We start from the raw sequence: 14,202 nt of genomic DNA, 5'->3' as shown, positions 1-14,202 counted from the left end.
AGGACTAGGAATGCCAAGAAAATCTCATTGCTATGATCAGATAGTCACCTTCTCAACACTCACATCTTGACTTTATTGAGGTGGCAACCCAGCATGGACAGTCCTTGGCTGGGGACTCATGTCAGGAGCTTACAGAGGTTCTGATCTGGTGTGAGTCCCATATATGGTGAGCTACCAGACTGGAGGTTGCAACTCCTATAGCTATAGCTCCTACCCACACCAGCAAGCATGGCCAGTGGTCAAGGATGTTGGGGATTGTAGTCCAAGAGCATCTGGAGAACCACCTAGGTCCTGGACTCCACCCACCCGAGCTGACCATTGAATCCTCCTGGACAGGAAAGAATACGAGGGCTTCTGGACATCATTATCTTTCTGAGCTTTGAATGAATGAATGAGCTTTGGTGTTCTCCAACACTGTCCTGCCATTTGGTCTTCAGTCTTGACTTTCTCTTTGGTTCTTCCTAGCATTGTCTCTCATTCAATAAAAGGATTGTCTGAATCGCTGGAATATTTTATTTGAGTCATTGTTGCAGTTTGAGAACTCTATTTATACAAAGAATTATACAAAAGCAAAATTTATTCTCAATTGCCTTCTTCTCTCCCCCCTCCCCCAACAGACCAAAATACTTGGTGTTTACTTCATTTCATCCCAAGAATTCCTGGCCAATGCTTATGTATTGGCAGTCCTCCTTTTCTTTGCCCTTCTGTTGCAGAGAACTTTTCTCCAAGCATCGTACTATGTTGCCATTGAAACAGGAATTAACCTAAGAGGAGCAATACAGGTATTTCAGATAATCCAGAAACTTTTAACTAATGAGCTATACAATCACTTCTTAACTTTTTGAGTAAAGGAGCATGTTTCTAACAAACTCCACCAATCCAAAGAAAGAAAGAAAGAAAAGCTTAAACAAGCTTGGGTCAAAAAAATACATTTTTTTGAAAAACAATAAACCATATGGTCAGTATCTGATTTGTGCAAAAAAATAGAATCATGCTTCAATTTAAATGTCATATAATCTATATCTCATAAAATCACCTTATCTCCAGGTATGCCAGGATTCTTCTGACATGCCAGGATGTTCGGTTTATTTCACTTTGTTCTATAGTCTCCTGGTTATGTGACAATCTTTCACATCCTTGCTTTCTCCTACAGAAGCCTGCAGCTGTCTTATGGGTCCTCTGTGATTGATAGATGACATTTGACTTAATAAACATAGCTTGTGTTCCTATACTGTAAAAATAACACACCATTAATACCCTATATTTCAAATAAGCAATCATTCTTTATTTGTAAGCTTAAAAGCCACTTATTCTATCACATGAAACATGTGTACACCAGCTCAAAAACATTTAAGTGGGAAATGGTTTATAAATTCTTAAATAAAAAATTTCTCATTCTAGACTAAAATTTACAATAAGATTATGCGGCTGTCAACTTCCAACATGTCCATGGGGGAAATGACTTCAGGTCAGATCTGTAACCTGGTTGCTATAGATACAAACCAGCTGATGTGGTTTTTCTTCCTGTGCCCTAACCTTTGGGCTATGCCAGTGCAGGTAAGGAAATTAAAGTCCACATAACTTTAGTCCATGTAAATGGAGATAAATTTGGTGTGTGAGAGTTATTACAGGATATCAGTATGTGGCACAACAGAGTACTTGTGTAGGATATAGAGACTGGGATATAGAGACTCATGATATTCAAAATATTGTTGCTGGGGAAATGCACATCTATTTAAAAAAATAGTTGTTATTGAAAATAACCTGAGAAAAAAACAAAGCTGTGGCTCCTTGTTATCAAATTGCAGAGTAATAATAATAGTAATAGTAACAGTAATAAGCCCTTGCACTGAGCTGAAGCAGAATTGCCTCTGCCTGGCTAAAGTGGCCTTCCACCAAAAGGGTGGGTGAAAGTGCCACCAGCAGGATCACTTCCAGCAGCAGCCAGCAGAAAGCCACCAAATGGGGCGTTCTAAAGAAAGAATGGGAAAGGGGTTGAGCCCGACTTGGAGCCATTGGCTCCTGAACCAGTTTGGCTGCCATCACATGAGAGCATTGGGTCCAGTCATGGCTCACGGATGGTCCTACCTCTGCTCTTCTTGCCCAACCACCATTGATAGCAGGACTGCAGATAAGGCAGTGGCCACAGTGTTCTGAAAAACATCACCACTCAGTAGTTGGGGTTTGCATTGCCCTTTTAGTCTGAAAGAGGTAAAAATATGGTGGCTGCCTTAACCCTTGGATGTCAATAAGTGGCAGCTGCCTATTTTTATTCATTGCCTCTGCTACCTCACCAACCTCTGCTATATTTCAACTATTAATGTTGTTCCGGCTCCTAAACAATTGAAAACCTGAAGTGAGTGTTAGTTTTTGAACGTTCTTTTGGAAACTGAACGTCCAACAGGGCTTCCACAGCTTCCAATCGGCTGCAGGAGCTTTGGTTTCCGAACGTTTCAGACGTTGAACGGACTTCCAGAACGGATTCCGTTCAACTTCTGAGGTACGACTGTACATGTATATGGACATACAATAGGACAGGTGTCAACTGGGACAGTTAAAATCTGAACTTCTTGTGGTTTTTGAGAACATGCAATCTAAAAATGCTTTTGTCTTTGGTGAATACAGTCAGGCCATTTGTCCAGCTAGCTCAGTATTGTCTACCCTGACTGGCAGATGCTCTCCAGAGTTTGAGACGGATGCTTCTCCCAGTTCCACCTGGAGATGCTGGGGACTGAATCTGAAATTTCGGCATACAAGGCAGATGCTCTACCGCTGAGCCAGACTACATGCTCTTAAGCATGCTTTCAAACAAATGTTTGCCACTTTTGTTTTGAAGGGAAGGTGGCTGTGCAGGGAGGAATAGTTTAGCTTCCCACTCACTATTCAGAAGCAAGCTGGATCTCTCAGCCTCAGGGTTCCATTTGAATGATAGATTGTTTTTGTTACTCCTATCGTAATGGGTAGCTGAATGAATGAAATCAGGAGATGCTGCCTGCTGCTACGACTGATATCTAGAGCAAATTTTAGATTTTAAAATCAACATCCTTTGCTTCAGGGAATTTCAAACTCTTTTCCTAAACATCTCCACAACCTATAAAATCTTGTATATTGAGTGAATCATTTTGATTTTTAACAGTAGTTCACCCCCAAAAGTGTTGTTTGTAGTAATGTCTCAATGAAGATTTGGAGTTTATGAGACTTTTGAGTCAGATTTGGGACTAATGGATTGCTAAAATTCTATCCCTTAATACAGATTACATAATAGCATCCAACTCCTGGTTATTCTTTACTTTGTATTGGTTGGGAAATATAGTGTCCCTTCTTTTATTTTATTTTTTGTTATCCCAGATTATTGTAGGAGTCATTCTACTCTACTACCTACTTGGAATCAGTGCCCTAATTGGAGCTGCAGTGATCATAGTGCTTGCACCTGTTCAGTACTTTGTAGCCACAAAACTTTCACAAGCTCAAAGAAGCACATTGGTAAGTCTTTTCAGGCGTGTCTTTTAGGTTATGGGTATATATCCATGCAGATACACTATTGTAGGAACAATATGCTTTACGCAATATCAGCACAGAAAATTCTGCTTCAAGGTAAGTTCCGTCAACATTATTCCAGTCATCTTGTAACCTTATGCTGAAAGGCAGCATAAAAATCTTTAAAATTAAATACACATAAATACTTCCATGTGCAAGGATAACCTCCCATCCAGAGATATCAAAGTGAAACTGAAGAGCAAGTAATGGGTTTTACTGGAAAGCAGAACACGCAAGTTCTATATTGTGTATAGAAGAAGAAGAGTTTGGATTTGATATCCCACCTTTCACTCCCCTTCAGGAGTCTCAAAGTGGCTAACAATCTCCTTTCCCTTCCTCCCCCACAACAAACACTCTGTGAGGTGAGTGGGGCTGAGAGACTTCAAAGAAGTGTGACTGGCCCAAGGTCACCCAGCAGCTGCATGTGGAGGAGCGGAGACGCGAACCCAGTTCCCCAGATTACAAGATTACCGCTCTTAACCACTACACCACACTGGCATGCAAGAACATCTGTAGTCAATTTGTATTAGCATAGCGTATATCCTTAGATAAGTATTGCAGTGTTGCAATAATCCTCCTTAAATTAATGTTTGTGTCAATGGTTCAGGAATATTCCAATGAGAGGCTTAAGAAAACAAATGAAATGCTTCGAGGCATAAAACTCCTTAAGCTCTACGCCTGGGAACACATATTTCACAGCAGTGTGGAGGAAACCCGGCAAAAAGAAATGACTAGCCTCAGAGCTTTTGCTCTCTATACCTCCATATCAAGTAAGTATATTGCTTGACTTTGTCCCAGGATCAGTTTTTGTCTCAGCATAACTATGAGTGTACATGCCATTTAAAGGTGCTGCAGGTTTTAGAGTCTATTCCCAGTTCTAATATACCAGCAGAACTGCCAGTAGCACAAATGCATTTTATTGTGTTTGGAAAAGGTTTATGCAATCCATTTAAGTATTGAACCTCCTGGCAACTGAATGCAGGAAATAGAGTTTGGGTTTATCTATACAGTCCCTGAATTAAAGGTCCGTGTCCAAGCACCATATATATACTCTAGCCTCTGACTTTCCTATGCCCTTTGCAGTATAGTTATTACTTTCTGAGCAGTTGAGGTCAAAGAAGGGGGGGGGGGAATCCATGTAACTGACTCCCATGAGTAAAGGATAGTTTGTAAAGGTTCCTGGAATGTACTGCCCTTACACGTCTCTGCTTTTTGAAAAGCAATGCTTTAAAGTTTCAAGATATTGAATTAGTACAAGAGTCATAAATTTATGACGCTAAATCTTGATTCAAAATACTACTGGGGTTATTACTTTACGGGATTGTTTTTAATGAAGGCAGTATAGAAATATTTGTATGATATAACATGGGACCGTCATGAAAAATTAAAGATTTCACATATTATATTATTTCTACCTCATTGTTTAAATGTCACAGTTATGTGTCTGGACTCAGCTACATTAGTTTAAAGGGGGGGGGGCATTTTAAATGTGTTATAACACTGTGACACCAGATGGTGCTGTAGACTTCTGTCTTTCGCCTACTTGATTTCCCATTATGAGGTTTTCAACACATTTTCCTGAAACCTCTTTTTGGATGTGTCTAGATCCAGCCTCTGTGCCATATAACATGGGTGTATCTGAGACAGAAATGGTTGCCACAAATAGTATAGAGCTGCTCACTATGGCCTTGACGATTAAAGTCCTTTTCGGTTGATCCACTCAGTGCTAGGGCTCATCCAGACTTCCTTTTGTGCTACGTTTCTAGGCACATGCCCCGGCTTTAAAGCTCCAGGGTTTAGTTTGGTTTGGTTTTGTTGTCCTAGTCCTTTCGCCAGGAAAACCCATGTTTTAATGCTGAATCAGAGCAAAGGGCAATCCGGTTTTCTATGAATTGCCATTGGCTCCAATTCAGTGATAAAATGCCAGTTGTCCGGGGAAACTGCCAGGACAAAACAAAAAACTGCTTGGACACAGAATTTTAAAGCTCAGACATGTGCCTAGAAAGTCTGGTGCAAAAAGAGGTCTGGATGAGCCCCCAGTGAGTATGTTTGGCTGTGAACAGAAGCACAGCAGTAGGCCATGCCCATTGACATATGCATCTTCCTTTTAAGGTAGGAACAGAGGCCACCCTCATACAAACTGTATGTGCATATGGTTCTCTCTGTGTTTGGGGCCTGATCACAGCCTTAAGTTATGAACAAAATTTATACAGTGGTACCTTGGTTTCCAAACAGCTTAGTTGTCGAACAAATCAGCTCCCGAACACCGCAAACCCAGAAGTAAATGTTCTGGTTCGTAAGCGTTTTTCAGAAGTTGAACGTCTGACACGGTTTCCACAGTTTCTGCTTGAGTGCAGGAAATTCCTGCAGCCAATTGGAAGACACGCCTTGGTATTCGAATGGTTTCAGGGCTCGAACGGATTAAGTTCAAGAACCAAGGTACCACTGTACTCATATGGCAGGTTTGAGCATGAAGTCACTGGCCTCATTATTTTTGAGCTATAAGCACATTTCCTCCAGCCTTAGTCCAGCAGCATCTCACTTAGGTGGAACCTGCACACATATAAAAACCATTATGAGAGTGCTTTTTTAAAAACATTGAATTTTCCATAATGCTCACCACTGCCATCCAGTGTCACATTGTATATTGCACTTAAAACACACACAAAATGTTTTAGTAGCAGCTTAGTTGCAGCTTTAGTTTAGGTGGTATCTGAAGAAGTGTGCGTGCACACGAAAGCTCATACCAAGAACAAACTTAGTTGGTCTCTAAGGTGCTACTGGACAACTTTTTTATTTTTATATATATTTTTAGTTGCAGCTGTATAGCTGAGTCACTAGTCAGCGTCACTTGCTTATTTAAATCAGGACTGTCACTGAAGGAAAAACTGGTTTTATACCAGTTCAGAATTTGATACTGTAAGGGAGACAGAAATAGTTGTTTTCCCCCACTTAAAAAGGTATAAATAGAGTGATAGACATAAATTGTGTTTCATTTACAATCCATAATTTATAGTGGTTTTGCATTTGTGTTTTGCATTTGCCAGTGAAACCAAGTCTGGAAGAATCTCAAGTTCTTAAAGAAATAATGTGAAAACGAGGAGACAAACATTTAATAGTACAGTAATTGATTTGCATTTCCTGGCAAGCCTCTGAGGGCCAATTTAAATGCCTGCGGCTGGTGGCTGAAACTCTCTTTCCTGATGCAATATTTAAATGTCTGCCCACATATGCCTGTCCTGAAAAGTATATGCATGCCAGGAAGAGCTTCCTTTGGAACCATGCTACCATGTAAATACACACACACCCAGCAAGAATTTGGACCAGTTCACACGAGGGCACATAAAGTTTACTCTTACCATATAGATTGCCCCAAACCATACACAATAAATAATGTTTAAATGACAGCACAAATTAAGCAATTATTCAGAGCCCCCACCCTTACCATCCACATTGGCATATGGTGCCAGCTTTCAATATGAGTGCTTGGCAGCTCTGAACTGATGGCAAGCTGATCTGAGAGGCTGACACCATGCTCTGATTTATGTGCAGTTAGTCCTATATGCATGTCTATTCAGATGTTCAATTGGCTTATTTCCAAGTAAGTATGAACAGTGATGTGGAAACTCCAATTTTATGGATGGTGATCATGTAAAATAGTACATAATCAAATCAAATGACATTTAGATTCATGTTTATATTATTATTGAAGACTGAAGGATTGTATTGCTGATGATGATCTCTCATTCTGCACAATCTGCAGCTAATTTCACTCAATTTTGAAACATTTCCTGTTTATATTTAGCTGCTGCAACAAGATTACAGAATGAACCAAGAAGTCAAACAAAACGCCAGAAATGCATTGTGTTGTTGAGATACATTGAGTAATTAGACATGGTTACTGCTTGCTCCAATTAGTAAGAAGTTTGGGCAATGCTTATGAAGGAATAATTAGTCACACTACAGGAGATAATTTTTGTTAATGACAAATTTAAAAGTGAACCCAAGGCAAAAAAGCATTTGTTCCATTCCCCAGCCATCTGGGGATAATAACCTCTAAACGCTACAGTGATTTGACTAGGCACAGCGGGAAAGCCATTGTGTTCTGGGTACACAGAAGGTCAGGTCAATGTTTCCAGGAAATGACTACTTTTTATTTTATTGCCATTATTCATTTGTATTATTACATGCCACCCCCAATCTCTGCTGAGTGGTAGCAAAATTCCAGGAGGTACCAGGCACTCGCCCTGTATTGAGTTTCCATTGTGGAATCAAGGCACTGTGGAGCTAATGTCTGGTTTAGTTTACACATATTTACAGTCACTTTAACAGGGTGGTTTGACTTCAGCCCCAGAGGTGCACTCCATTGTCTCTTGAGGCAGATGGATGCCAGCAAAAACACCTGGAACCTTCAGTAGAGGGGGTGCAGAGCACTACATCCCAGGAGTGTCCCTCATTGCTTCTCTCATAGCTTCAGTGAGCTTGGATCCAAAGTTATGGCCCCCAGCCTCCTCCCTATTTCCTCCTTCTTGTTCCTATAAAACCTTGCCAAAAAAACCCCATCTGTGTAAAGCAGGGGTACCCAAACTTTTTTCAAAGAGGGCCAGATTTGATGATGAAATGAACATGCGTGAGGGCCGACCAAAGTTGTTGAGCCTTTTTTAGGATTGAAGTTGCTGAGCTTTTTTTTAAAAAAAATACCCCCGGATTAAGTTGACCAGCGGACCGGATTAGGCCCCCGAAAAGGACTTTGGACATGCCTGGTGTAAAGGGACAACTTTTTCTGTGTGGCATCACACCCACATTGCCCTGGCAACCTCCGCCTTTTTTACCTGCAGGGTCTTTTGTCTTGTAGATGGATTAATGACAGGGCCATCATCTCCCTTTGTCCCTCTGTCTGACAGAAAAACAAGCTCAGCTTTTCAGCTCTGATTAAACCCCAGCATCCAAGAATCTAGGAGGGGGGGACCTGACACCCAGGGATCTGGGGATCCCCCACTAACTCAAAACACTATAATGACAGTTCCAGTATATCCTAACTAAAAGGGCAGCATCCAAACAAGACAGGATGAAACCTAGGCAGATAAAAAGAAAAAGAAAACCAGAAAGAACTGTTACAGATACAAAAGTGAAATGCATGTAGAGATCTATGAAGCCTAAGTATATTGAAATATATTTGTTTTACTTGCAGTTTTCATGAATGCAGCAATACCTATTGCAGCTGTTCTTATAGTAAGTATTTTACTGTTAAAAATGTAGATATATTTTAACATTTAGAGAAGAGTGTAGCTACAAAGCCCTCTGTCAGTTACAAATGCATTATTCCTTCTCTAGTTCATTTTAAATTACACTCTACTAATAAAATATTAACTTTATGTACTGCTATCTTGTCCTTCAACAGATGCATTTGAAAACTGAAATAGATGTGACACAAAATGATGTTTAATTACAGAAAGCATGAAGAGTTAAATCACAATGGAGAGCAATTTGTTTTGGGAACTCTCTCTCTCTCTCTCTCTCTCTCTCTCTCTCTCTGTGTGTGTGTGTGTGTGTGTGTGTGTGTGTGTGTGTGTGTGTGTAAAGTGTTGTACCTTATCTTAATTTACATAGATTTTTCTTGAATGTCCGTAATATCACTTTACTGATATTTAGATCTTACTGCTGTTTAGATCTTCGGTGGCCTGTTTAGATCTTAAATATGGACATCACTCCAATGATACATTTTGCAGCATGTATCACTGTTCTCTCAGCATCCTCCTGTGCTTGTATATTTAAGTCTAGAATGTCCTGTCCTCTTACCATGTAAGCTGACAGAGTGATGATGGCTGAGTACACACAGACCAGTTACCACATTATTTCAAAAGCTCTAGAACAGGCATTCCCAACCTTCGGCCCTCTAGATGTTTTGGACTACAATTCCCATCATCCCTGACCACTGGTCCTGTTAGCTAGGGATCATGGGAGTTGTAGGCCAAAAAATCTGGAGGGCTGCAGGTTGGGGATGCTTCCTCTAGAAAGTAATCTCCATACAAGATGTGTTGTTATCTCCCCTGTAATTGATTCTATTCTACAACACACAGGCCTTACAGAACCTAAGAAATGGATTCACGTCATTCCCACTGACACTTTCCTTTAGATGGCACCATTTTGATGCATGCAGGAGCCAATCCAGTAAGGGAATCCAATTGGAGACTTTTGTTACCATGCATAGATTGTACTAGGGCAACCACAAACATCCTTCGATATTACTCTTGTCTAAGTTCTGCTCCTCCTGCCAACCTAACAGTTCAAAAGCACGTCAAAGTGCAAGTAGATAAATAGGTACCACTCCGGCGGGAAGGTAAATGGCGTTTCCGTGTGCTGCTCTGGTTTCGCCAGAAGGGGCTTAGTCATGCTGGCCACATGACCTGGAAGCTGTACGCCGGCTCCCTCAGCCAATAAATCGAGATGAGCAGCGCAACCCCAGAGTCGGCCACGACTGGACCTAATGGTCAGGGGTCCCTTTATCTTTACCTTTAAGTTTTGCTCCAAGATGCATCTTTGAGAGTAACTTTATGCTGTTCTGGACTTTCAGATGGATATAATGCTATTTCTTCAATATGCAATCTTTTCTTCTTTATTTGTTTTTATAATGGGGAAAGCTCTTATATAATTGTTGTATTTATAGCTGATAGTTAAATGTATATTAAGTCTGCCTGACAGATTTTGCAGTGCTTAGTTGCATAATGTCTCCTCCTGATCATTAGGGCTTTTGAAGTGCAGCTAAATATTTTCACTGCATTTGTACCTTTAATATAAGAGGTGGCTGAAATAATTTGTTTTGCTGTCTTTTCTTTTAAAGACATTTGTGGTCCATGCCCACCTGTTTGAAAATGCTGACTTTTCTCCCTCGGTGGCCTTCGCTTCACTCTCCCTCTTTCACATCCTTGTCACACCACTGTTCCTGCTCTCCAGTGTGGTTAGATCCACAGTCAAAGCTCTTGTAAGGTACGGTTTCCGGAGTGCCTCTGTCTTACATATGAAGCTTCTTACTGCAGTGTTTAAGAGCTTGTGGTATCCATCCAATGCTTTTGCACTCTAATTAGACACATTGATTTTCAAGGCCATCCCATAGTAAGTTTCCCCACCCCATATGCAGCCACTATAGCCACTATGTTCTTGCATTCCCAGCTCATGCAATAAATTATACAGAATTATATGCTTTCAGGTGCAGGGGGGGAATCAATGTGAGGACACCTTTGACAAAAGTAGTATCACCACAAGATGATGATGATGATGATGATGATGTAAAGTTTAAGGCATTAGACCTTGATCCCACCGATTGTACTTACAGTTTTATTACAGCTTTGTGCACAGTTATAGGATTTCTTCTGAGAATAATATCTATACAGTAGAACCTTGGTTCTTGAACTTAATCCATCCTGGAAGTCCATTCGAGTCCTGGAACATTCGAAAACCAAGGTGCGGCTTCTGATTGGCACAGACGGCCCAGAAACAATAGCTGACAGCCACAATGGACATTCAGCGTTCGGCGTTCGAAAACCGGAACACTTCCACGTTTTCACATTTTGGGAGCCAATTTGTTCATCAACTAAGCCGTTCGAGAACCAAGGTTCCACTGTACCGTGGGAATTCTGAAATGCACACTGTCACTGTAACTGGCACAATGTATAAGTATTCCTCAATTTACTACCTTTCCCCTCTTTTCGTAGCGTTCAAAAGTTAAGTGAATTTCTCTCAAGTGAAGAAATAGGGGAGGAACATGACAAATGTGCAGAGCCAAGATGCAAGGACAACCACAGCAAATACCAGGCAGTTGTAAGTGCTAATACTGGATTGCGTGCCAAATGTTTACCTCCTGTTCTTTAATCCTTGTGAACCACCCCAATAACTTTGTCAGTTCCCTTGTAATTAATTAATAGCTACGTTGGCAAAATCTTAAAGCTAGCTAAGGACTATACCATGACTATTTTTGTTTAAGGCCAGCGGGGGATAGAGTGGGGGGGGGCACTGACTATCATAATCAAGTGGGGAGGAGAAAGCCCATCCATACCAGAAATGGTTAAGAGGTAGCAGTAGAGGCTGAAGGCTACCCAACCAGTCCCATGCAAATGTACAATTTGTTACTGGCTTCCAGGGCCTAGTGTAGGCAATGGTTGCTGTCTGTAGGGTCTGCTATCCAGGCAGTCACTGCACAGTTGTACAATGCTGATTGACACACAAACCTGTCTCCTCTGCTACTTACCCACCATTTCTAGGAGGGGTTTGGTGTATCTTTGCCCCTCAGTCCCTCCCCAGTCATGATTAATGATTGCACCAGAAAACCAAGGCATTGTCCACTCTTGCTTAAGATTCTTTCACAGTCCTGTCACCACTCACCATGTATTTCTGTCTTCCTGATCTTGCACAGCCCCTCAAAGTTGTTAACCGTAAGAGACCTGCCAGAGAGGACTGGAACAATTACAGCTCTCCTTTAAGAAGACCTGTTAGCACCACAGAAGCAGATGATTATTGTGTAAAGGTGGTAATAAGGTCACTCTTTCTAATAATGTTGTTACTAATAAGCTCAGAGTTCTAGAGCCTGGAAAACCCACATTTGCATTTAGAAAGCAAAACAAAACATGACTGCCGAGGAGTAAGTTCTCATTGAAAGATTGTGTATTTATCTGCCTCTTGAAGATAGAAATAAAAATAGTTTGGTAGCATGGTTATCAGTTTGTGAAATGGATCTTCTTGAAACGTTCTAATTTAGCCCAGCTTTCAAGATGTTTTGGGGCATAATTTGTGTCAGGTCTCAAACTAGTATCTGCTTTTGATGCTAGAGCTTGACACTGGAAAATATTGTGAGAGAATGGATAATAGTGTCTCTGAGCTAGTACGCAGTCTGCATTTCTATTGACTTTGTCTTCACGCATCAAAAGCTAGAGTGAAAGGCTTCTAGTCCAGAGGGTAGTGTTTTCAGGCAGACACTTTTTTTAGAAGCATCTCCTCCTCCAACTGTATGATTCCTCACTTACTAACCTTCACTCCTATGTCCTATTGTACTCCCTTAACAATGCCTTCTTTGCATTATATATGAATGACAAGGGCACAAGTGGTTTTTCTGTAGCTCAGGAATTCCTTCTCCCAGCAACTTGTGAGAGCAGTTCTCCTCAGAAAGCTTTACCCAAATTGAAATTGAGTTATTGTGTATAAGTTTATGACTATTTTAGTTGTGTGGTTTATATTTAATTAAGCTATGTGTTCTGATTAAGTTGAGCATTTTTTTAAACCTGTGCATGTTTACTCAGAAGAATGGGAAATATCTTCATGTGCACATTAGAGCTTTCATCCTCAACACATTTATTAGGGAGCGAGTGCCACTGAAACTTACTTCTGAGTAAACAGGCTCTGTGACCAGCTCTGAAGGAAATTATAAAACTCAAAAGGAAGAATTGTGGAGTTTTGTGTTTGCTTTGTATAAGCCACAAGAGGTAAATTAAGATTTTTCATTTTAAAAAGAATAATGGTAAGGCAGTTTGCATTTGATGCCCAAACAATACTGTGCTGATGCAACATACAAGTATGGTATATCTATTTCCATGGAGTTGCCAGTATCTGGTTATGGTGAGACCAGAGAGACTCCTGCCTGGGAACTGTTGCAGTTACTATGCCCAACTGAAGTAATCTCAGTTTTCTGTCTCCTATGAAAGTTTGGAGTTTGATTAGGGTCTGATGAACAAGGACACCATGTTTCCCTGGCACAGGAGAAGGAGTTATACCAGACCAGTTGGTTTGTGGTTTGCACACTAAAGAACAAAAAGATATCATTAGCTTGGAGATGATCTGGTTGAATGCATGTGGGGTGTTACCAAGTTGTAGTTTTAAGGTTTAAAATTTCCAGTTATTGTTTCCTTTACATCTATTTTTGATTGCTAGCCATCTTGGATGCACATTTGCCCAGAAAAGTGGTCAAAAATATATATTTTTAATATAATAAAAATACTTAACTTAACAATTCTCAAACTAGCCAAACAAGAATGCCCATTTTAAGATAGTCCACATACCACAGAATCTCTTAAAATAATACTCAGATGAAAGCACAGAAAATCAAATTGGTCAAAAAAAGGGTAAGCAAGAAATTAGATAGATCAAAGTGGGGTGGGGCTAAACTGTCTTATTTGAAAACTACAAATAATTTTTAAAGAAAATGTCTGAGTGAGATTTTGCAATGGCATGGATTGTTTATCTTTTTTGCTATTGTTGCCATAGGTCACAAATGGATTTTTCACTTGGACACCTGAAGGTTTTCCAACATTGTCCAGCATTGATATTCGAATCCCTCAAGGTACTAACCCACTCATTATATTCCCCCCCCCCCCAATATTTTTTATTGGTTTTTACATATATTTTCTTTGCATAACATCATCACAACCTTTTACCAAAAATAAAACATTTGGCTCCATGAGCCTGTGACTTCCTTCCTCCCCGATTAATGGTTTTCAAACTTAATCTCTATACATTGCATTTTCCTGTATTTCTTATTCCTGTTAAACCTTATCCTTATATATTTCCTTACTTAACTACAATAAGTAATAAATTTATCCTTACAAAGCTTCCTATAACCCTACTAGCAATGTTAATTGTTTACATTTGTCTTTCAAATATAACATAAATTTACTCCAG

General features: G+C 40.2%; 1 protein-coding gene across 7 annotated transcripts in view; it reads left to right on the top strand.

Moving 5' to 3' along the window:
* ABCC8 (ATP binding cassette subfamily C member 8) overlaps window positions 1-14,202 on the top strand; it is a 59,505-nt gene that overhangs the window by 13,002 nt on the left and 32,301 nt on the right. For 4 of the 7 annotated variants that reach the window (XM_083492212.1, XM_083492210.1, XM_083492209.1 and 1 more), the window contains 9 exons: window positions 618-782; window positions 1,402-1,557; window positions 3,349-3,483; window positions 4,145-4,307; window positions 8,729-8,769; window positions 10,379-10,524; window positions 11,250-11,355; window positions 11,948-12,058; window positions 13,789-13,864. In XM_083492212.1, coding sequence (XP_083348338.1) covers window positions 618-782; window positions 1,402-1,557; window positions 3,349-3,483; window positions 4,145-4,307; window positions 8,729-8,769; window positions 10,379-10,524; window positions 11,250-11,355; window positions 11,948-12,058; window positions 13,789-13,864 — 1,099 coding nt within the window. The remainder of the gene's footprint in view (window positions 1-617; window positions 783-1,401; window positions 1,558-3,348; window positions 3,484-4,144; window positions 4,308-8,728; window positions 8,770-10,378; window positions 10,525-11,249; window positions 11,356-11,947; window positions 12,059-13,788; window positions 13,865-14,202) is intronic. The other 3 variants (XM_083492213.1, XM_083492211.1, XM_083492215.1) reach the window with 1 other exon arrangement.

Source organism: Podarcis liolepis, assembly GCF_965112155.1.
Source record: "Podarcis liolepis genome assembly, chromosome: 1".
Classification (NCBI taxonomy): domain Eukaryota; kingdom Metazoa; phylum Chordata; class Lepidosauria; order Squamata; family Lacertidae; genus Podarcis; species Podarcis liolepis.
Note: the sequence above shows the minus strand (reverse complement) of the source record. Positions and strands in the feature narration are given on the sequence as shown.